The 24719-nt window shown below is 41.9% G+C and overlaps 2 protein-coding genes across 2 annotated transcripts; one reads left to right on the forward strand and one right to left on the reverse strand.

Annotated features, from left to right (window-relative positions):
• Positions 1–2234: 2234 nt before the first annotated feature.
• On the forward strand, positions 2235–3176 carry LOC307099192 (olfactory receptor 2Z1-like; the record flags this gene model as incomplete). Its single annotated transcript, XM_079770390.1, has 1 exon — positions 2235–3176. One exon carries the CDS (start codon positions 2235–2237, stop codon positions 3174–3176), a length of 942 nt encoding a protein of 313 aa, XP_079626516.1.
• Positions 3177–11184: 8008 nt separating this feature from the next.
• On the reverse strand, positions 11185–22584 carry LOC307100546 (uncharacterized protein; the record flags this gene model as incomplete). Its single annotated transcript, XM_079773014.1, has 4 exons — positions 22441–22584; positions 12752–12878; positions 12485–12545; positions 11185–12103 (listed from the first exon to the last, which is right to left on the reverse strand). The coding sequence occupies exons 1-4, from the start codon at positions 22441–22443 to the stop codon at positions 11185–11187; spliced, it is 1110 nt and encodes a 369-aa protein (XP_079629140.1). The 5' UTR covers positions 22444–22584.
• Positions 22585–24719: the final 2135 nt, after the last annotated feature.

The following is a 24719-nucleotide window of genomic DNA, read 5'->3' on the forward strand; positions in this document are numbered from 1 at the left end:
CACTGTGCTAAGCACTGATCATCCAGATAGCAATATTTAATGCTTTCTCCTTAAGAGAATTAGTAATAATTTTATAATTATACAAGTTATAAATATTATTTAATATATTTAATAATCATATGTATAATGATTTACTACTTATTAAGCACTTGACACATGACAGGTACTACTTAGCTCTTAACATTTATCCCTTCATTTAATCTTCACAACAATGCCTGTGACCCAAATTACTGCCACCCATTTTATGGATGAAGAAACTGAGGTTGAGTAGCTACCCAAGGTCATGTACTTAAGCTAACCAAGGTCATATACAAAGTACTTAAGCTGGGATCCAAGCTCATTTTATTCTTACTCCTGGGTACACCCTCCTAACCAAAAATCCATACAGCCTATGTGCTACATTCCTTCTGCTTGGAACAAGCTTCCCTCCTCTAGCTGCCTGGAAAACCCTTACTAGACCTTCAAAATGCAGCTACACTGTTGCCTCCTCTGTGAGGCCTTTCCTGATTTGATCCCAGGCAGAGTTCCATCCCCTGGGTACCCATGGCATTGTGCACGTGTCTCTACTACATTGCTGATCAGACTATTCTGAAGTGATGTGAACAATGCTCAGTTTCCCTCAAACTCTAAATTTTATAACCACAGAACTAAGTTATCTTACTCTCTTATGTCATTGACTGACTTTGGAAAATGCCAATAGGGCTGCTCGTTCCATTTTTGGTTGGATTTCACTGTTAGAAAGTTCTTTGTTAGGGTGAACCACACAGCTGGTCTCACTAACATCCACCTCACTAACATCCCAGTAGCAGGAAGCAGTTGGTTCTACCACATCCCCATCCCTCTCATTGAAGCACTTCTGACACTGAGGGCATCTGTCATCTCTCTCAAGAGGTTTTCCTGACCATGGCCTTTGGTGTCCCCAGCCATTTCCTACAGAACATTCTACCCACTTCCCTTACTATGCTTCCATCTATCACTAGGTCTTTTCCATCTATCTCCTTGTTTGTCACTGGTACCCTGATGGAGACTGTAGGGTCCAGGGAAGTGGGGACCTTGCCTGGGTGATTCACCTTTGAATGTCTTATGCCCAGCTCAGCATGTGACAAATTTTTGTTGAATGCATGTGTGAATGGTAGGTTGGGGACTTGAATGTAACAGAAAAATCAGGTTGGTGAATAATTAAGCATTGCCTTTAGGCCATCTGAGTGAGGATGGCAGCCTTAAGACAAAGAGCTTCAATAGAATCCACTTGCCTTTAAATGACGTCTTGCTGCCTCTTTACCTACCTGCAGTTTGAAATAAACATTCCTCTGGTCCTGCATTGTTCACTGTTGGAATTGTGTGTAGTGTATAGTACTCCAGGGCAATCTGGGTTTATCTGGGTGCTTGAAGTTTGCCAATTGAATTAAGTATTCCTAATTTAGGTATGAGGCTCCTTCTTGTCCATGGCCATCTTTCTTATCCAGTTAGGCAATATTTATTAGAGACGCACAATCTCCCAGGCCTGGTGCCTTACCCTAGTCCTTGAAATTGAGTCAGGCTGCCCACATGTTGCTACTCTCACATCCAATGCAACAAAGTTGCCAATATGTGAGCTCATTGACAACTGTCCCACCCACCTAACCCCAGGCCATTTGACCCCCAACATGCTGTCACCCAAGTGTCTCTGTGGCTCAGAGTCCCTAGATTTACACTTTCAATTTGACCCCAGTGCTGGCTCACAATACATTTATCTTTGCCCTAGATTCTCATCCAGGTATTTGGGCTCAGGCCCATCTCCCTGTTTTCTGGCTTGGATTGTTGCTTTGGCCCCATCATCCCCTCTTTCACCTTCTGGCCTTTTCGGAATCTCACCTCTGCTCTGGCTCCAGGACCACTGAGTAATGTATAAATGTTCTACCGGGGCCATGTTACTGTCCTTGACTAGGACCTCAAAATCTGGACTACAAGAGTTAGTGGGAAGCTCTTGATTGGAGTGTGGCCAAGTATCCTATTCAGAGATGTGAGTTACTGCTCTCTCATCCCATGGCTATGACAAATATCATTAATTGAGTATGCCTTTCCTCCCTACTGATTCTAGCTGCAACCTCATAACTCTTCTCAAGAAGGCACGTTAAGCATCCACTACCAACTGATGGCCATTGGCAGGTGGGATGAAACTTATTTATCATCCCACTCAGCCTTCTTGCCATTGGTCTCCTGCTTTTCCTGCAGCAAGGATCTATTACGTAAAAATGGGGGTTGTGAATCAGTCAGTGACCTCTGACTTCCTTCTGGTGGGCCTCTGCAGTCACTCAGGGTCATGTCCACTACTCTTCTCCCTGGTGGCTGCCATGTTTATCGTGGGCCTTCTGGGCAACACTGTCCTGCTCTTCCTGATCTGCATGGACCCCCGGCTCCACACACCCATGTACTTTCTGCTCAGTCAACTTTCCCTCTTTGATGTTGGTTTCCCCCTGGTCACCATCCCCAAGATGGCATCAGACTTCCTGCGGGTGGAAAGTTCCATCACCTTTGGGGGTTGTGCAGCTCAAATATTCTTCCTTACGCTTCTGGGTGTGGCTGAGGGCACCCTGTTGGCTCTCATGTCCTATGACCGCTATGTTGCTGTGTGCCACCCGCTGCGGTATCCTGTGCTTATGAGGCGCCAGGTGTGCCTGCTCATGGTGGGCTGCTCCTGGGTGGCAGGTGTGCTCAACGCCTCCATCCAGACTTCCATCACTCTGCACTTTCCCTACTGTGCCTCCCACACCGTGGACCACTTCTTCTGTGAGGTGCCAGCCCTGCTGCAGCTCTCCTGTGCAGACACCTCTGCCTATGAGTTGGCGCTGTCCATCTCAGGGGTGCTGATCCTTGTGCTTCCCCTTTCCCTCATCGCCATCTCCTATGGCCACGTGTTGAGAGCCGTTCTACGCATGCGCTCAGAGGAGGCCCGACAGAAGGCTTTCACCACCTGCTCCTCGCATATCACAGTTGTGGGGCTATTTTATGGTGCAGCGGTGTTCATGTACATGGTACCAGGGGCCTACCATAGCCCACAACAGGACAATGTGACCTCCCTCTTCTACAGTGTTATCACCCCCATGCTTAACCCTCTCATCTACAGTCTGAGGAACCGGGAAGTACGAATGGCTTTGGTCAAGTTGATCAGCAGATCTGGGCTCAGGCCAAAGTGATGACCACCTATTGGGCTGCTGGTGTGATCTCAAGAGTCTTCCATCGCATCCATCACCTCAAAACACCCACTTGTGATGCAGCCGTGAAGACCTTATGTTAAAGGCTAAGTGTCCAGTTTCTTCTCATCCCATGACTAGCTGGGTTCATGTTTTCTCCCATGGGCTAGTGGAAATCAACAGTAGCAGCCCCAATCACTTTTAGTATATTCTTCCCCTAATTTTTAGTACTATTTATATGAATGAAAGGCCCTACTTTGTGAAGTTAAGATCTTGCTGCTAATGAATGTTTTCATCTTCCCACGCTGTCTTGATAAAACACAACAAACTGTGTAGCTTAAACAACAGGAATTTCATTTCTCACAGTTCCAGAGGCTGCGATACCTAAGATCAAGGTACTGACTTATTCTATTCCTGGTGAGGGCTCTCTTCCTGGCTTGTAGACAGCTGCCTTTCACTGTGTACTCAAGTGGCAGAGAGAGAGTGCTCTGATATCTCTTTCTCTTCTTATAAGTGTATTGGGCCTATGTGATTGGGGCCCTGCCATTATGATCTCATTTAACCTTTATCACCTCCTCACAGGCCCTATCTCAAATACATTCACATTCATGGTTAGGGTTTCAATATATGAATTTGCGGGGGGACACAAACATTCAGTCCCCAACAGCGAATTAATCATTCTGATTATTAACAATAATTATTAGTTATAATAATTAAAATAAGATATTTTTATAAATAATATATAAACTATAATAATTATGTTAAGTAATTATAAGGGGATATTGGTAAAAATAATTATATTAGTAAATCTAACATTTGTTGACTATTTGATTTGACAGTTGTTTGTAATTTTATCCTCTCATCAGCTTTGTGATGGAGGAACTGCGATTTTTTTATGTGTATGGGGGGGAAATGAGTCTTTAAAGAGAAAGAGTAACTCACCAATGGTTGCACATGGGGAAGTGGCAGAACTGGTAGTTGAACCCAGGGTTTTCTATTGGTAAAGACAGTTCTTTAAACAACTGTGCTTTATTCACTGTTGAGCAGATGATGACTGCAATAGGTTGTATGTTTGCATGTGTGGGGTATTTGGACAAAGAAACATCAGTGACCATCAAATTCTGGATCATGTAGCCCTAACTGGTTTGGCTCAGTGGATAGAGCATCGGCCTGTGGAAGGTTCCCAGGTTCGATTCCAGTCAAGGGTACATGCCTGGATTGCAGGGTCAATCCCAAGTAGGGGGCATGCAGGAGGCAACCAATCGATAATTCTCTCTCATCATCAATGTTTCTATCTCCCTCTCCCTTCCTTTCTGAAATAAAAATATTTTTTTAAAAAAAAATATTCTGGGTAACATAAATGGCAATGGGGTCAAACTCCAAGGAATATTAAAAACATTTGTCAAAATTGGAAGAGATATTAGATATCTATTATCTATCAAGGAGTGACTATTTTATTAAGGCCTTTTTATTTTAATCATTTCTTTTTCTTTTTCATTGAGGAATAATTGACAAACATAATTATATATATTAAAATTGTATAATGTGACAATTTGATATATACATATACATGTGGAAAGGTTACCAAGATCAAGAAATTAACACATCTATTACTTCACATAGTTAATTCTTTTTTTTTTTTTTTGTAGTGGGAATGCTTAAGATCTACTGTCAGCAAATTTCAAATATACAATAACATTATTAACTACAGTCAACATGATGTATATGAGACCATCAGAATTTCTTTTTCTTTAACTAAAAATGTGTACCCCTTGACCTACATTACCCCATTTCTCCCTCCCGGAGCAACCACCATTCTATTATTTTATTTCTATAAAATCAGCTTTTGTTTCCCCTAAAGATTCCACATTTAAGTGATACCATACAATATTTGACCTCTGTCTGACTTATTTCACTTAACATAATACTCTCTAGATTCATTCATGTTGTTATGAATGGCAGGATTTCCTTCATTTTATGGTCAATATTCTAATATATACATATACAAAAATATACCACATTTTCTTTATTCATTCACCTACAGGCCATCTAGGTTGTTTCCTAGTTATTGTGAATAATGCTGCAATAAACATGGATGTGCAGATACTAATTTCACTTCTGTCAAGGCCTATTGAATGATTTGGGGAGGCAGGTAGATTACCAGTTCGATTCCCAGTGGTTATGGGCTCAATCCCCAGAGAGGGGCATGCAGGAGGCAGCCGATTGATGTTTCTCTAGCATTGGTGTTTCTATCTCTCTCTCCCTCTCTGTTCCTCTCTGTGAAATCAATTTTAACAAATCACATGACTATACTCTAGCCTAAAATTGATATATATCAAATTTATTACAACTATTTATTAATATGGAAATTAGAAAGAAAAAAGAAAGAAAGCTCTGATCCCTATCACCTCTCAAAAAGAGCTTTGTCAAAGAAAAAAAATACAATATGTGGACAATAAGGGGCCACATATTAAACCTGACAAGCTTAGGGGAAGCCTGCATGATGGCCTTACAAACTCAGAAACTGAAAGTAACCACATAGGATGGTCTAAAATTAAAACTTTCTAACTTGCCCGACTGGCGTGGCTCAGTAGTTGAGCGTTGGACCTATGAACCAGAAGGTCACAGTTTAATTCCCGGTCAGGGCACATGCCCGGGTTTCGGGCTCAATCCCCAGTGGGGGGTGTGCAGGAAGCAGCCAATCAATGATTCTCTTTCATCACAGATGTTTCTATCCCTCTCTCACTCTCCCTTCCTCTCTGAAATCAATAAAAATATATTTAAAAACAAACAAAAAAATAAATCTTTCTTACTAAAAGCAGTACATGGTGGGTAGTTATATTCTAGGCCAGTGTTTTTTCCTAACAAATGTCAATCTTTATCTTAACTGGGCCTGTCTGTTGTCTTTTTGCATCTATCAGACCTGATAACAGTACTTTTGGAATATCAAAGTCATTTCTTTTTTTCTGAACCCCTCAAAGCACAACAGCTGAACCAGACCAGAAACCACAAATCCCCTCAATGTTATTATCATGTTAATTAACTATTTGCTCTCCTATACCCACCTATGTAAAAGAAGTACGTCTTTCCCACCACCTGCCCCCTAGCTTTTTATCTCATCCCAGAGATTTCCCAGCTTTGCTTTCTCCAGCCTCCCTAATCTATCACAAGTGAATTTCTTGTAACCCTCTTACACTTCCTCCTTTGTTTCTGATGTGTAAAATAAAGTGCAAAACTGCCATTCTCTGGAGCATTGTCTCAATCTGTTGCATTTTTGCTTCCCAACTATTGTCAGTTTAGTTCAAATAAACTAATAAAAATTCTTACAAGTTTGGACATTTCTTATGAGGTAGGATAGTTAAGAAGCTAGAAAAATCCCTTGGCAAGTCGGAATGGGGTAACTGAGAAAAATGGCTGATCAATTTACAGCCAGCTGCAAAGGCCATCTCCCCATGTTGCCGGTGGAAGTGGGCTTCTTACAGTGTCACAGGACAGCCTTCCAGGAGACCCACAAGGGTGGATGAGGTCTGGACATTTGTAGCATCAGATGCAAAATCAAGAGTGCCCCTTCTGGCCCTAGCTGTTTTTGCTCAGTGGATAGAGCATCAGCCTCCGGACCAAAGGGTCCCAGGTTCGATTCCAGTCTAGGGCGCATACCTTGGTTGCAGGCTCCTCCCCAGCCCTGGTAGGGGCTCCTGCAGGAGGCAACCAATGGATGTGTTTCTCTCACATCGGTATTTCTCTCTATCTTTCCTTCTCTCTTTCACTCTAAAAATCAATGGGGGAAAAATCCTCAGGGGAGGCTTAAAAATAAATAAATAAATAGTGCTCCTTCTAGGTTCCCAATGTTCCATCTTTTTCCATCCTGCCATGGAAAACCTGAGTCAGAAATAGGGCCAATGTCCAGAAATTCTGTGCCATGTTTAAAGCTTAATCCTTTGGAGCCATGCAATCTGCTGCAGGCCCCAGTGGCTGCTGGACCCACGTGATCACTACAGAGAGAACTCCTGAGCAAACAGGGCCATCGCCTATTATCCGGCGCCAGAGAGAGAGCTCTTTGTTCCCTGAGATGATATTATCTCAGGCTGGGCAGGACCAGGTGCTTTTTCAACAACTTTCCAAGCTTTCGTGGGCTTTTGATGAGTCCACCCCTAACCAATTGACTCCTTTCCCAGGTTAGACTGACAGGCCTCTAGAGTGACCATCTTGGCCCCTATCTGCATGCCTCATAGAAGTACCTCCCCCTGTGCCATTTTGACTTCTGCTGCTCATGTGCTTGCCTCTCCTTTTATTGTTTTATCCCTTCCCCCAGTGACTTGAGGGGAAGAGATTGGTGGTTTCCTGGGGAGTGTGTGAAGCTATGACTTCCTGGTGAAACAAGCAGGCCCATGCTCCCCAGCTAACCATGCTTAACAATGTCTGATTCCCTTTGCTTCCTTCCTTTATTAATATACTAGTGACCAAGTGCATGGATTCATGCACATTGAAAGGAAATTAATTAGAAGGTGGCCAGCAGGTGGGACAGGCAAGACACGCTCTAGAGCCAACCTCCCATGGTCCCTCCCCGGCCAGCCGCACCTGGAATGGCGCTGTGGCTCGAAAGGCGTCTGTAGAGTGAGCGGGGTCCCTCTGGCAGGTGGAGTCCCTCAGGCTGTTCTGTGGGGATTGGGCCGAAACCAGCTCTCCAACATCCCCCAAGAGAGGTTCCGGAGTGCAAGAGGGCACTCTACAAAGTTGCTGTCATACAGGGTGTGGAACGCAAATGGAAGTGTGCTGTAAACCAGATTCAGGGCCAACAGTGCCCCAGCAACAACATAACCCACAGCTGAAGATGGAATCACGCGGCCCCACAAGGAATCGGGTTCCCTCCTCTCTGGTTTTGGGGTGAATCACCTGAGAACCGCCACTGCCAAGTCACTGAAGCTCGGCAGCTCCTCCGTTGTCTGCCCCCTGGTGGTCAGTAAGCATCATAGCAACCGGTCAGATGGAGGGAGGGACACTTAGCATATTAGCCTTTTATATAGAGAGATAGCTACCTATGCTAACACCTAGAGATATCATCTAGGCCTCCTTTGTATTTCAGCTCCAGGCCCAGAAAAGCAGCAAAACCAGATGGTTGACACTAAGATCAGCTGTGATGACTAATAACCCCCTGCGCTGGGACTGACCAATCAATGGAGACCACGAACCCTGAAAGGGATACCTAGAAAACTGATGAGAAACCCTCCCTGACACCTCCCCCAAGAGCCCCACCTGCAAGTGACATAAAGCTTTGAAGTCAAAGGACCTGGCCTGTGTGCTATCCCTCCAAGGAGCACCCCCCACCCCCACGCCGTACCTTTCTCTTCTCCCTCTTCTTCCCCCAAAGGCATGTATCTCCTAAATGCCCTGCTCAGGGCAAGGTCCCTTGTCCAGTAACATTTACATTGATGAAAATATATAATGGACTGGAGATATAAAGAACTGCCACTGGCCACTAGGAAAATCCAAATACCAAACTGTCCTTTTCAATGGGCCCTTAACATAGAACAAGTAAAACATTTTAAATAAATTTAACGTAACAAAATATAAAAAAAAAATACACTTTAATTCATCCATGGATCTAACAGGCTTCAAAATCAAGAGAAAATTATTTTTAAATATATTTATTTAGCCCTGGCCAGTGGCTAGGTCGGCTGGAGCATGGTACTATACACCAAAAGGATGCAGGTTTCATTCCTGGTCAGGGCACATACCTAGGATGCATACGGGAGGCAACCAATTGGTGTTTCTCACATCAATGTTTCTCTCTCTCTCTCTTTCTCTCTCTAAAAATCAATAAAAACATATGCTCAGGTGTGGATTAAAATAAATAAATAATAAATAGCCAATGCTCTAAAAAAAGAGTTAATTTATCAAATTTATTGGGGGGACATTAATAAAATTATACAGCTTTAAAATACACATTTCTACAATACATCATCTGTATATTGTATTTTTGTGTTTACCACCCCAAGTCAAGTCTCCTTCCATCACCATTAATCCCTCATTTACCCTCTTCTACCTCCCCTATCCCCCTTCCTTCTGCCAATCACCATACTGTTTTCTGTGTTCATGAGTCTTTTTCTCTTTGCTTAATCCCTTCACCCTTCTCACCCAGCCCTCAACAACTTCCTCTCCAAGCCCCATCAGTGTGCTCTCTATATCCATGAGTCTGTCTCCATCCACTTTGTTAGTTTACATTGTTCATTAGATTCCACATGTAAGTGAAATCACGTGATACTTATCTTTCTCTGACTGGCTTATTTCACTTATAATACTCTCAAGGTCCATCCATGCTGTCAAAGAATAAGATTTCTTTCTTTTTTATGGCTGAGTAATATTCCATTGTGTAAATATACCACAGCTTTTTTAAAATTGAATTTATTGGGATGACAGTGGTTAATAAAATTATATGGGTTGCAGGTACACTGTTCTACATATATCATCTATAAATTGTATTGTGTGCTTACCACTCCAAAAAATATTTTTTATTTAAAGGTTTAAATTAAGAAATTTTTTAAAACATTATATCATTCAATCTTATGTATTATTGTTTAAAGAAAACTCATTATCTCATGTGATACATTTCTGAAAGTAATTAGTAGAAATTCACAGTCCGATGACACACTATAAAAAGAGGTTCAATAAACACAATATATTTGCACATTAATTATAACTTACGTTGAAAGTTTTCTGGCACATTATACATAAATTAATTTGTATCAAGCTTTCTCACGTTAGCATGTTTTTTGTGTGGGAGTTTTCACATGTAAGAATGTGGACCAATTCAATGTATACTGTATACATTCAAGAATATTAATCTAGTGAGTCCTTTCATGCTTTTTATAGAATCTAATATAACTGAAGCCTTTCCCAAATTCTGCACATTTCTATAATTTTTCTTCAGTGTGCACTGTCATATGTCTTCAAAAGGTTGTGTGGTCTCAATAAAGGCTTTCCACCTTTCTTATATTCTCAGAGTTTCTCTCTAGTCTAGTATGAGCTCTTTCGGGTCTTTGAAACAAACTGGGATCTTTGTAGACTTTTCCATATTGTTTCCAGTCACAGGGTCTCTCTCCAGTATGAGCTCTTTGGTGCCTTTGTAAGAAACTTGGATCTGTATAGGCTTTATCACATTGCATATATTCACAGGGTTTCTCTCCAGTACGAGTCCTTTTGTGTCTTGATAAGAAACTTTGATATCTGTAGGCTATGCCACACTCTTTATATTCAAACTAGAGGCCCAGTGCACGAAATTCCTGCAGGCGGGGAGGGGACACCCCCTCTCCAATCTGGGACCCCTCGGTGCAAGTTGGACATTCCTCTCACAATCTGGAACCTCTGGCTCCTAACTGCTTACCTGCCTGATAGCCCCTAACTGCTTCTGCCTGCCAGCCTGATTGCCCCCTAACCACTTCCCTGCCAGCCTGATTGATGCCTAACTGCTCCCCTGCTGGCCCAATCGCCCCCAACTGCCCTCCCCTGCCAGCCGGATCTCACCCAACTGCCCTCCCCTGCTTGCCTGATCACCCACAACTACCCTCCCCTGCTGCGACATGCCTCTTAGGCTGGGTCCACCTCTTCCTCACCTTGTAGAGCCTCGGGACCCCCTGGCCTCACTGTGTGGAGCAGCCACCGGGCCCCGCCTCCGCTGTACGTGCTGCCATCTTTTGGTGGCCATCTCATGGTGGCCATCTTGTTACAGCATCACGTGAAGGCATAGTGCGAGGGCGTGATGCCACCTAGGCTTTTATTATATAGGATCATTTCTTTCCAGGGTAAGTTGTTTCCTATCTTCAAAGATAACTGAGATACCTAAATGCTTCACTACGTATTTTACATTTATGGGACTTCTCTGTGGTGTGAATGCTTTCGTGAGTTTTTCAGGAACAGTGATATCTATAGATTACCACACTGTTTACATTCATAGGGCTTCTCTCCAGTGCGAGCACTTTCCTGGGCTTTTAGGGAACGGTGATGTTTGTCGGCTTTACTGCATTTTTACATCATAGAGTTTCTCTCCAGTATGTACTTTTTTATGTTTTGGAAGTGAACTGGAATAAGTAAATGCTTTGCTACATATTTTACATTTATAGGGTTTCTCTCCAGTGTGAGTTCTTCCATGTATTCGAAGATCACCAAGATACCTAAATGCTATGCTACATATTTTACATTCATAGGGTTTCTCTCCAGTGTGACTCCTTTCATGTCTTCGAAGTTCACTCGGATACCAAAATGCTGTACTACAAATTTTACATTTATGCGATTTCTCCGTAGTGTGAGAACTTTTGTGTCTCTTTAAGGACCTGTAAGATATATAGGCTTTACCACATTTCTTACATTCATAGGGCTTCTCTCCAGTATGAACTCTTTCATGTATTTGAAAAGACCAGTGGTCTCTGTAGACTTTAGCACATATTTTACATTCATATGATTTCTCTCCAGTGTGAGTTCTTCCATGTCTTTGAAGATTACTGAGATAGCTAAATGCTATACTGCATATTTTACATTCGTAGGGTTTCTCTCCAGTGTGAGTTACTCTATGTACTTTAACATTTCTGGAAGACCTGAAGACTTTACCACATATTTTACATTCATAAGGATTCCCTCCATTGTGGGTTCTTTCATGTTTTTCCAACCAGTTTAGATAACTAAAGGCTTTATCACATTCTTTACACTTATATGGCTTCTCTGCATCTTTTTGAAATTCATATGTTTTTTGTCCAGTGTGACATCTGTAGTGCTTACTAAGCAATGACCGAAATACGAAGACTTTTCCACATACACTGCATTCGTGTTGTTTCACTCTGGTGGTTTTTTTGTTCAGTTTGAGATTTGAAATGAGGCTGAAGTTTTCTCCATATTGACTAACCTCTTTACTTTCAGAGAGTTTCTCTATCATTGGATTTCTGTAAAAAATGAGAAGCACAATATTAATTATTTCTTTATTAATGATATTATATTCATGATATTTATTCTGATTTATAGGTAAAGCATAGGTATTCTGCCTTGTCTGAAAATAAATTATGTAATACTCTCCAAGAAAACTTCACCCTTGCAATTATCAGACTGTGATATTTATATATAAAATTTATATATAGAATTTATTAATACTGTTTTTAAGTGAATATTTTGCAAACACTTGAGCATGTATATTACATCAAAGAGAGTATTTTTAAAATTTTTTCTAAGAAGCAGGGTTTATTTGTTTTGTTTGCTATTTTTTAAAATTTCGTATCACACTAGAATTCTCACATAAGACACTGCTTTCTATTGTGAGTGTGACTCACCTTAATTTTCTCTTCTGGTTTTTGTACTGATCTTCAATGTCATGTTCTTCCCATCTTTTACCTAAAATGCAGACCCAGAAAATTGTTTCCAAAGAATTAAAATGATTTTTAAAAATTATTACATTCTAGATCCATGATGAGCTGTGCCCATGCCTAGATTATTTACCACCATCATCCATCTCTACATTACAGATCTTAGAACAATATTGGTGACCAAGAAACACTTGTCCTCTAATTAACGAGGTGAAGGTAAGTTGTCATCCTTACCTATGGAGGCCAGGTTCCTGAAGGTTTCCCTCATCACATCTCTGTAGAGTTTCTTCTGTGAAGGATCCAGTAAGACCCACTCCTCCAGAGTGAACTTCACAGCCACATCCTCATAGACCACTGAGTCCTAAAACACTCCAAATACAGGAAGAGTAGGATGTGTGAAACTGATAGCACTGGACACCTAGACTCCATTTATAGGAAGGTAACGTACGATTCTCTCATCTACAAACATCTCATCTATGACTTGATGATCAGAAATGTATTCTCTGTTCATACCACCTTGAACACCTGGATATTACTTACACATTCTTATTGTAGTTACAATACATCTTATTTTTCTGTAACAACAGGGTCTTGACCATTTTGGGTAATAACAGGAATGTCATACAGGTGAAATATATATTATCATTTTAAGAATTAAAATTTGCAAAAATAATTATTTCATCTATTTCATTATTACCCACTATTCACAGCAATCCACAAGGCAGAGGGTTAAACCTGCATGGAGTTTTAGTTAATAAAACATAGTGAAAAATTGAAAGCTTTTCCTTCTCATCCCATTACCAAATATGAGAGTCCAGGAGGCCTACAGTCCTCCAGGCCTTTACCCTAATCAGGGGCTGGCTCAGTGTAAATATGCTTGTGGAGAAGCATTGTTGTAACTTGTGTAGTATTTATCACAGACTGTGCTTCCTTCTCTCTGTTCAGTTTAATGGGGCTTGGAGAGTTATTTGGAACTTAAAAGTCAGACACAAGAAGGAGGCCTAACAAGTTACTCCATAAATCTCTGTACATGTGTGCTCAGAGTTGCTTCCAACCAAATTTTAATTGGCCAGGTAAGCTCTTCCCAGTCAAACCCTAACAGGGCACCCTGGGCCTCACTGCCCTTGAGGAACAGGTTAAGAGCTGCAGATTCAAGGGAGTTCACTGAAGTCCATATGGTCTGATGGTGAATTTGGCCATGATTATAGAACACATCAAAGATTCAACACTACTTCCTTCTAAAAGAACACATAATTTCCGTTCTCCAATTTCAGGAGGAAAATCTTCCTGACAAGTCACTCTAGACACTGCCCTGCCACCTTCTGGTGTGACACTTAAGGAACTTCAGAGCTGCCAGTCTCAATCTCATCAAAAAGAAAAAAACAACACGTGAAATAATCTACTCTTCTTAGACCCAGAAGACCTTTGAGGTTACAGGGAAAATGGTATCTCCAAAGTCAGGTATCTCATCTATGACATGACTTGATGATCAGAAATGTATTCTCTGTTCATACCACCTTGAACACCTGTGATTTGACAGAAATAGAACAGATGGTATCTTGAGATATGCCCCAAGTATTCTGTTCTTAACAAGGCCTGAACTAAAAAAATCCATTTCACAGGAGTCCAATGAAAAGACAATAGAAAACAAAAATGACAGAACACAATATCCATAAAAACTAAAACATCTTCCTTAACATGAGGATTAAAATACCTGAAAAAAGGAAAGACAGAAAAAAAAAAGTAATGATCACCAGACTTTTCTAAAATTAATGACAGATAACACACTGTAGATCCAGAAAGTTCTAAATCACTAAACATGAAAAATACCAAAAATGCATGCAAAAGTGTATTGTATTCAAATCAGACAAAAATTAAAGAAAAAGAGAACATATTGAAAGAGGCCAGAGGGTAAAACAGACCTTAGGTATAGAAAAAACAAAGATAAATTAAATTCAACTTGTTTTCAGAAACTATGCAAAAAAGACCAGATTGTAGTAAAATATCAAACATTTTGAAATAAAAAATAACATCTGTAGAATTATGTATCACGAAAAATGATCTTTCATAAAAAAATAAATAAGGAATTTCTAAGACAAAAATTGAGGGAATTTGCCCTAGCCAATTTGGCTCAGTGGATAGAGTGTCAACCTGAAGACCCAAGGGTCCCGGGTTTGATTCCAGTCAAGGGCACGTACCTAGGTTGCCGGCTCCTCCCCAGCCCGGGCCCTGGTTGGGGTTCATGCAGTAGGCAACCAATCGATGTGTTTCTCTCACATTGATATTTCTCTCTGTCTTTCCCTCTCTCTCCTCCACTATCTCTAAAAATCAATGGAAAAACATCCTCGGGTGAGGATTAAAAAACACAAAAATTGAGGGAATTTGTCATTAGTACAGCTACTTTATATTAAATGTTCAAAAGTTCATCAGAAAGAATATAAGTAATGAAGGTGTAGGGTTAGAAAAAAAAAGAAATGAAGGTAATTTTTTTTCTTGTCATATAACACATGGTGCTTTGTTTAAAAAATATTAGCAATAATGTGTTTGGTATTATAAGCTCATGGGTAATGAAAATAAATGACACTGTGACAAGGGATATTGACGGGGGAACTAGGAATACTGTGGTAGGAGGTACTTGCACAAGCAGTGAAGTGGTACAGTGTAATTTGACAGATATGGGCTGGTTGCAAATATGTACTCAAAACTCAAGAAAAACCACTAAAGGAGTTCCTTTTTGTTAAATGTGTGAATGATATGCTGAGAAAGGAGGGGAAAAAAAACAATTAGGTAAAATCCTCAGTTAAAACCAAAGAAGGTAGGAAAATGTTGAAAACAAAAAGTAACAAAGAACAAAGCAACAAATAGAAAACAGTAAAAGATCTGGTAAATATTAATCCACATGCACCAGTAACCACTTTAATCATCAATGGTCTCAATACAATTGAACGATACAGAAATATCAGATTTTTAAAAACCACACTGTCACGTTGTCCATAAGAAACACACTTTAAATATGAAGACACAGATGGATGAAAGGTAAAGGGAGGAAGAAAATGCCAACAGAAATCAATAGACAGATATATGAATTATAGATAATAAATATTTCAAACCAAGGAAAACTCAGAGATAAAGAGAAACATTACATAATGTCTCCATGAGGGCATAGCAATCTTTTAGGTTTGTATGCCTAACAACACAAGTCAAACTACATAACCTAAGGCAAGAGCATAGAATGTGGAGAAATACATGAGTCCACAACTGTGGCTGGAGCATTCAACAACCCCTTATCATTCATTATAAATTCCAGTAGGGAGAACATCAGAGTGGAACAGAGCAGCACTATGAAACAACTGGATTTAGTTTTAACCTATGGAATACTTCATGCAACAACAGCAGAATACACATTCACCAAGACAGAACACACCCTGAGACATAGAGCATATCTTAAACATTTCAAAGAACTAAAATCATACAAAATATGCTTAGACCACACAGTAATTAGTGTAGAAATCTATAACAGAAAGATAGTTAGAAAATCCCCAATACATGGAGATTCAACAACACACTTCTAAATAATAAACAAGATCAAAAGAGAAGTCAAGAAAATTTAAAATTATTTTTAATTTTAATTAAATTTTTAAAATTGTATTTTAGAGAAAGGAAGGGAGGGGAAAAGGAGGACATCCGTAATACTCTAAACAATAAAGATTTTGGGGGGGGAAAATCAATTGGTTCCTCCAGCACACACCCCAACTGGAGATCAAACCCAAAACCTGGGTGTGTGTCCTGACCAGGAGTCGAACCTGCTGCCTTTTGGTGTATGGATGATGCTCCAACTGAGCCACACCAGCCAGGCAATTAAAAATTATTTTTTAACTAAATAAAGTAAAAACACAACCTATACTATTTTGTGAGATACAACAAAAGTAGTGCTTACAGTGAAATTTATGCAATTGAACAAATATATTAAAAACTGAAAGTTCTGTAACCAATACTGTAAGCATCTACTTCAGAAAACAATAAAAAGATGAGCTAATTAAACCCGATGTAAGCAGAATAAAAGAATATGTGAAAAATCAATGAAGAAAAAAATTTTAAAGCTGCTTCTTTGATGACATTAGTAAAATTGATAAACAGGTAGACTAGATAACTAAGAAAAGTGGGAAGACAGAAATTATTAATGTCAGAAAGTAAAGGAGGGGAAACTAAATTTTTTTTAAAAAGGATTTGAGCCCTAGCTGGTTTGGCTCAGTGGACAGAGCTTCGGCCTGCAGACTGAGGGTCCTGGGTTTGATTCCGGTTAAGGGCACATGCTCAACCCACATTGGGGGGCATGCAGGAAGCAGCTGATGAATGATTCTCATCATTGATATTTCTCTCTCTCTCTTCCTCTCCCTTTCTGGTCAATAAAAATATATTTTTTAAAAATAGGATTTGATAAAATTGAACATTTGCTTATGATAACAAACTAGCAACAGAAGGAAACTTCCACTTTTTGAGATAGAACATCCTCAAAACCTGTAGCTAAATTAATCACATTTCTTCCTTATGACATGATTGTCTATGTGAAACACCAGAAAGAGCCAACAACAGAGATAACTCCTGGAATTAATAAAAGAGTAACTGAGGGATACACAAGTCAATAGACCCAAACAAATATACTCAACTGATCTTTGACAAAACAAGAAAGACAATTCAATGGGGGGGAGGGGTCTTTTAAACAAATAATGCTGGAAATCATGAGTATCTACATATACCAGTAAATCCACACACAGAAAATAAATTAGACACAGGTCTTACACCTTTAACAAAAATTCATTCACAACACATCATAGATCTATATGTAAAATGCAAAAGTAATAAAGTCCTACAAGATAACACAAGATAATCTAGGGACAAATAAATCAATAACATGGTGTCACTCACTACACGCTTATTAAATGACTCAAATTCTAAATACTCAAACACCATATACTGGTGGAGATGTAAAGCTGGAAATAATCCTAATTCATTGTTGGTGGGAATGGAATTGGGCATGTCTACAGTGGACACAGGAACTTTCTCTTAATGCAAAATATACTTGTACTACGATTAGGAAGATCCAGCAATCACACTCCTTGTTATAGACCTAACGAATTGAAACCTAATGTTCACATAAAAACCTGTACATATTTGTAGACATTTTGTTCATAATTGGCAGAAGTTAGAGTTCAGCAAGATGTCCTTCAAGAGACAAACAGACAACTGGTAAGTCCATGCAATGAAATGGGGTATTAAGCCATGAAAACACATGGAAAAACTCAAAAGCACTTTGCTAAGTGAAAAAAAGCCAATCTCACAAGGCTCCACACTGTATAATTCTGAGTATATGACAATCAGGGACACACACAAAAAAAAATGATCCAATGAAAAAGGCCTCTGGGTTTAAAGGATTTAGGGGTCGGAGGGAGAAATGATCAAATAGGTGGAACACAGAAGATTTCTGGTAAATAAAACTACAGTATATGATATAAAAATTATGAATACACATTATTTTATGTTTGCTCAAAACCATAGATCCCATAACAACAAGAGTCAATGGTAATGTAAACTATGCATTTTAATGTATGAATATTGGTTAAGCAATTATAACAACTGTACCACAGTAATTCAATATGGGAAAAATAGTGCAAACTCTATGGTAGCACAGGGCTGATGTAGGAACTCTCTGTACTCTGATCAATTTTTCAGTAAACTTAAAACAGCTTAAAAAACTGGTGTATATAAAAAAAACTAAGAAAAGATGAAGACAGACTCATTACAGTTCATCCCTGATGACTACCTGTTAACAATAACTTAAAATTTTTCCTGCCCTGACTGGTTTGGCTCAGTGGATAGAGCGTCGGCCTCAAGGGTCCCAGGTTCGATTCCGGTCAAGGGCATGTTCCTTGGTTGCGGGCACATCCCCAGTAGGGGGTATGCAGGAGGCAGCTGATTGATGTTTCTCTCTCATTGATGTTTCTAACTCTCTCTCCCTCTCCCTTCCTCTCTGTAAAAAATCAATAAAATATATTTTAAAAAATTTTTTCCACCTTCCTATGCATCATTTATTTTAAATAGAGAAATTTATACATACCACATTTACCTATGATCAATTATTATTATTAACAAAATACTGCTTTTTAAATTTAACTTAATATTTTCAATATAACAAACCACTCCAAGATTTAAACATTAAATTATATAAGAATGCAGAACATAAAAATTTATAAATCCCTTTCCAAATAAAAGGACAAAAAGCATTATGACAGTTTTCTCTATCCTATATAATAAAGAGGTATTATGCAAATTAACCCTCATGCCCTCACAAATGGCTGCCTATGACCAGGCCAGCAGGGGGGTTAGTAAGGGGCGACCAAACGATTTAACAGCAGGCTGTGTGGGGTGACCAGGCCAGCAGGGGGCGGGGGGGCAGTTGGAGGCAACCAGGCTGGCAAGCGGGGGCAGTTGGGGGCAACCAGGCCAGCAGAGGGGGGCAGCTGGGGCGACCAGGCCGGCAGCGGGGGCAGTAAGGGTGACCAAGCCAGCGGGGGGGGGGGGGGGGGGCGGGCAGTTAGGGGTGACCAGGCTGGCAGGGGGAGGGTGCAGTTGGGGGCAACCAGGCCAGCAGGGGGGGCAGTTGGGAGCAATTAGGCTGGAAGGGGGGGTAGTGAGGGGCGACTAGGTCGACAGAGGGGGGAAGTTAGGGGCGACCAGGCCAGCAGGGGGGGCAGTTAGGGGTGATAAGGCCGGCGGGGGGGCAGTTAGGGGGTGACCAGGCAGGTAGGCAGGTGAGTGATTAGGAGCCAGCAGTCCTGGATTGTGAGAGGGATGTCTGACTGCTGGTTTAGGCCCAATCATCGCCTACACCGGCAGTCGGACATCCCCCGAGGGGTCCGGATTGGAGAGGGTGCAGGCTGGACTGAGGGGAACCCCCTGCATGAATTTCATGCACTGGGCCTCTAGTATCTTCCTACCTAATAAAAGCGTGATATGCTAATTGACCATACCTTCGCTATGCCCACAGCCAATCAGGGCGCTATGCAAATTAACCCAGCAAAGATGGCGGCCCCCACGCGCTGCCCAGCCCCCCATCACGCAAGTCCCGCGCCCCCACGCCTTCCGCCAGCCTGATCGGCGGCCGCTGAGGGGGGACCGATCGAGCCGGTGGGAGGCGTGGACGGCAGGACTCTCGAGTCCCGCCCCCCGCTCCTCCCGCTGCTCCGATCGGCGGTTGGCTAGAACCACGGCCTGGGTCCCCAGTGCAGGAGGAAAACTGGTGCCGGCGGAAAACTGGTGCCGGCAGCCAGGTGAAAAAAGGTCTATTACACAAATCTTCGTGCAACGGGCCTCTAGTATCTAATACAGGAGTGATATGCAAATTGACTGTCACTCCAACACACAAGATGGCTGCCCCCATGTGGTCAAAGATCCTGCCCCCATGTGGACACAAGATGGCTGCCACAAGATGGCCAGCAGGGGAGGGCAGTTGGGCCTCTACTTTCATAATAAGGACATACAAAAGAAATTAGTCAATATAATACATTAGGTGTTAGCAATTAAGCTCTGAAATGTACTATAAGTTTCAAGTACTTACATAGGCTTACACATGCTTTAATGTGTTTCTCAAATGTATAAAAATTGAAATTATTTTCTTTTTCCTTCACATCTATTAAAACAGCAGTTAATTTACCTTAGGAATAGTAGAGCCTTTTACATGTCAAAGTACTTTAGGGAAAGGACCATACAAAACTGACCTAAATTTGGAAAAAGCACCTGAGAACTTGAAATCATTCATCTGACATCTTTAAGTTCTCTGGCCTGAGTGGAGACAAAATTCAACTTGGTTCCACAATTATCTTGCATTACACGCTATCTCTCCATCACCTTAAATATTAAAAGCCCAAGTGTTAATGGAAACTAGAGTCAAAGGGCTGCCATATTCATTGAAGAGAAAAATCCAACAACAAGAGAAAAAACAAATTATGGAATCAAGACAGTTCAAAAGGAAAGCCACATTCAGTAAGGTGAACATAACTGCAAACAAACATGGGGTCTAGACAGGTCTGACTGAGACAGAACCCCTGGAGTGGGTCAGGCCCTAAGCATGGATGGGAGGGACACCTGAGCAGACCCCGAATTGAACTCTGGGAGCTCCACACATCCTCTTCCCTCTCCTGTAAGCATGGAGGCACTTCCTCCCCAGCCTCCCATTCTCACACTGAGGCAACTCAGCCAGATTCAGTTTAAGTTCTGACCACATGCACCCCTGATTCATAAACCTTCTGTCTAGAAGCTGGAACCCCAACTTCTACATAGACTTTCTCAATATGCATAAATTAGACTTGAGGTCAACTGCATTGTGAATGGAAAGCTCATATATAAGATCTAAAAATGGCCTGGCCTTACAGACCACAAGCACACCTCGGAAAGGGTATCCCCACTCTCAACTCCATTCTAGGAACCCATCCCCCGCTTTCCAGGGCTGTAACTTCTCTCAGTGTAAAGGTTCCTAAATGACACAAACCCAGAGTTTGAATGATCCAGCAAAATCACTTAAATACAGCATTTATATGGAAAGAACAGAAGAAAACTGTAAGGGTCTTTTCCTAGTTCAACTAAAAAACCCCAAATATCTATTCATTTCAGAAAAAAGATGTCAGTTACTTATATTTCTAGAAAAAGGAACTGGTTTGTAAGTAACTAATCATACTTGAACACATCAGCTCTGCAAGTCTAAACCATGCAATTTGATTGGAAAACCCACAAAAGTAAACACCAGAACTCACCCATTTACTGCACATGCCCAGCAGAAGAAAGAGTGAAAGAAACAAAAATAAAATGTAATCACAGAATTTTTTTTTCTAAAATTCACCCATTTCTTTTTGCACTTTTGTATTTTACGGTCTTTCAAGTTATTTTCAAGGTGAGAAATCCAGGGCGGGTCCTTGCTGAGAGCAGCGCTCACCCAGGAAAATTTCCAAACAGCAAACTCCTCCCACGGGAATTCCCAAAGGATGTATTTGCCCCGGAAAGATCCAGAGGGAGAGGCCCGGGATTTCACAGAAAGAAGTTCCAGGTGGTTATTCTTGCTTTTCCTCTTATAAAATAGCCACACTCAAAAAATATAAACAAAAAAAAAAAAAACAGCAATGACTCTGTGGGGAAAGAATAAAACATAAAAATATTGGGTCTAGGGGACCCTTTTCCCCCTCCCTGAGTGGGAGTCATTTCTGTGGGACTCTTTCCCACTCCCCATGTGGGAGTCTGTATTTGTTGTTCAATAAATCTCCACCTTTACTATAAAAAAAAAAAAAATTGGGTCTATTTGAAATGCATCACAGGGGACAAATAGTTGATAACGATGCGGTGACCAGAGGAGAGAAAGTTGGCTCAAGAGGGAACTGGAAATTTAGGGACTTGCTGCCAGTCCCAGAGAGAGGCAGGCTAGGGGCACAGAGTCCTGGATCTGAGACCCTGCTTCCCACACCTTTGGAAAACTCGGGAGAAAACCTGTCCCCTTGCGGGAGGAGGAAAAACTGGGGAACACCCCCCCCCTCCCCTCAGACCACAGGTGCTTCCTCGCACAAACCCTGCAGACCGAGTCACGACTGTCCCCTGATGACTCCCCATGGTCACTGCAGGGGGAAAGGGTGCTGGGGGCGCAGAGCCGCCCAGACAGACTCCTGGACCGAAGTCACCGCTGGCAGTGACGGAACAGGACGCCCGGGGGACCGGCAGCTGCCCCAGGCCCCACGTTTACGAGCCAGAGGGGACCGAGGTCCGAGCGGCGCCCCTAAGGGACTGGAATCCGCAGACTCCCCAGGTGAACCGGGAAAGTCCGGTCCCGAAATCGCCGCTGCCAACAAGCCCCCCCGCGTCTCCGCACCCGCGCGCACACTCACCATTTCTAGGTGCCCTGGGTCTCCCCGAGTCCGGCCTACAACGGCCACCTCCGGTGCAGATCACGGGGAACAGAGGTTGCCGCACACCCACCGAACACGTTGGCAGGCGAGCTACCGAGCCCCTCTGCACACCTGAGGATACTAGGGCGGTCCACGACTTCCGGGTGCGTTGCCCCGCCCACCTGCTCCAGCGACGCCTCTGATTGGGCAGTTCACAAGGCTGCGCCCCCACGTTCCTGAGTGACAGCTGGGGGCAAAGACAGGCTTCTGGGAAACAGGCTCCCCTGTTGGGCACCCAGTGCTTTTAAACAAATTCAACTTTTTCCTGGCTTGGGACTTCCTAAGTTGTTGTCACCCAGCTCTTTGTGAACGCGAGGGCACCTGTTGCAGGCCGAGCAGAACAGACAAGAGGGTCAGGCCAGGTCTTACTGGAATAAATGTATCTTAAGTCCTCTAGGGGTCCAGGGCTTGGAGTGAGGCTGTGAGGCCACTCATGGAACTGTTGTGTTGTGACCTTTGTTTAGAAACACAGACACTGAAAAGTGAGGCACTATCTTTAAAAGAGTCTGGATTAATTTTATTTCTTTTTCATAATTTTTATTTACTTATTTATGGTTTTTATTTAAACTTCCCCCTTTTTATTGAAGTAATTGGAGTGACACTGGTTAACAAAATTATACAGGTCTCAGGTGCACAATTTAACCCAGTGATGGCGAACCTATGACACGCGTGCCAGCACTGACACGCATAGCCATTTCTGATGACGCGCAGCCGCTGAGGCAGCCGCATGCCGAGGATGAAACATTTGCTGCTCCTGAGGATGAAACATTTGCGAAATAATGTGTTTTCCTCAAAGTGACACACTACTCGAGTTATGCTCAGGTTTTTGGCGAAGTTTGACACACCAAGCTCAAAAGGTTGCCCATCACTGCTTTAACCTTTGATACTTTCAATCATTGAGCTTTCCACTCATCTCTTCCCCAACCCCACTCCATTGGTCCTTAAAAGAAAGAATCCCAGAGTATTTGCCTCTGATGAGAAATTCAAACCCCTCCTCCCCATCCCCAGCCTGGGAACAAAGATTCTTCTCAGTCTAACTACAGGATGTCAGATGTGTTCATTATATTCTTGAGTGTGCATTTTTTTAAATATATTTTATTGATTTTTTACAGAGAGGAAGGGAGAGGGATAGAAAGTTAGAAACATCGATGAGAGAGAAACATCGATCAGCTGCCTCCTGCATACCCCCCTACTGGGGATGTGCCCGCAACCAAGGTACGTGCCCTCGACCAGAATCAAACCTGGGACCCTTCAGTCCCCAGGCCGACGCTCTATCCACTAAGCCAAACTGGTTAGGGCTTGAGTGTACATTTTTACACTGGAAGGAAATTTCATTCAAATCAGCTTTTGCATTATAGTTTAATTAAACTTGTCTTAAATTTATATTTGAAATACAAATGATCATAATATCCCTAATTGTAACAGGGAATAACAACTGTATACTACTCTGACTAACCATGAAGTGGAATTAGAATAAAATGTACCAACAAACTGATCAAAGGAACCCACATACTGACAGTTTCCTTGTAAGCATATTGCAGACATCAGCAGTTCCGGTTCCTGCTTGGAGAAGAAATGGCCTTCACCACGACTTTGATTGACACAGAGTGCCCAACTGCAGGAATTTGGCTAGCACTGACCAGCTCCAGGATGCTGACATTAACAGTCCATATCAGGACCAGCAAGGACACTGCCTGCACACCCACCGCCCCTCCTCCGGATCTCTTTGCTCTGCCTTCCCTCTCCCTTCCTATAAAAACCCCTGCCTGCACTGAGATGATAAAATGGTCTTTGAATAGGAGTGCCCCATCTCCTCGAGATGCAATCACTCGAATAAACCTCTTTCCTCTTTCACCAGCATCTGTCTCACAAGTTTGGTTTCCATGGTGGCAGGCAGTCGAAACTTGGAGAGCCTGGGTCGTATTTTCACTAATTGGTCCACCTGCAGCTAGGAGGCAATGACTAAGAAAGAGATGATTTTTCTATTGTAGCACAGCTTGGCCGATACACGTTTTGGGGTCTGAAGAGCAATGACCCCTAAATAGTTCTTGGAACTACTCTGCTGTTTTGCAATTGGAGTTGTTTTGCCAGAGTTCTGGTAAATGGGATAAGATCTCTTATGTGCAAGCTTGCATATTGTTACATCGTAAGAATGCTACTCAGGAAGATCTAGACTGATGGTTTAAAGAGAGGGAAAAGGTCTCATTCCTCTCCCAGAC

This window comes from Cnephaeus nilssonii (genome assembly GCF_951640355.1).
Source record: "Cnephaeus nilssonii genome assembly, chromosome: 5".
Taxonomy (NCBI): domain Eukaryota; kingdom Metazoa; phylum Chordata; class Mammalia; order Chiroptera; family Vespertilionidae; genus Cnephaeus; species Cnephaeus nilssonii.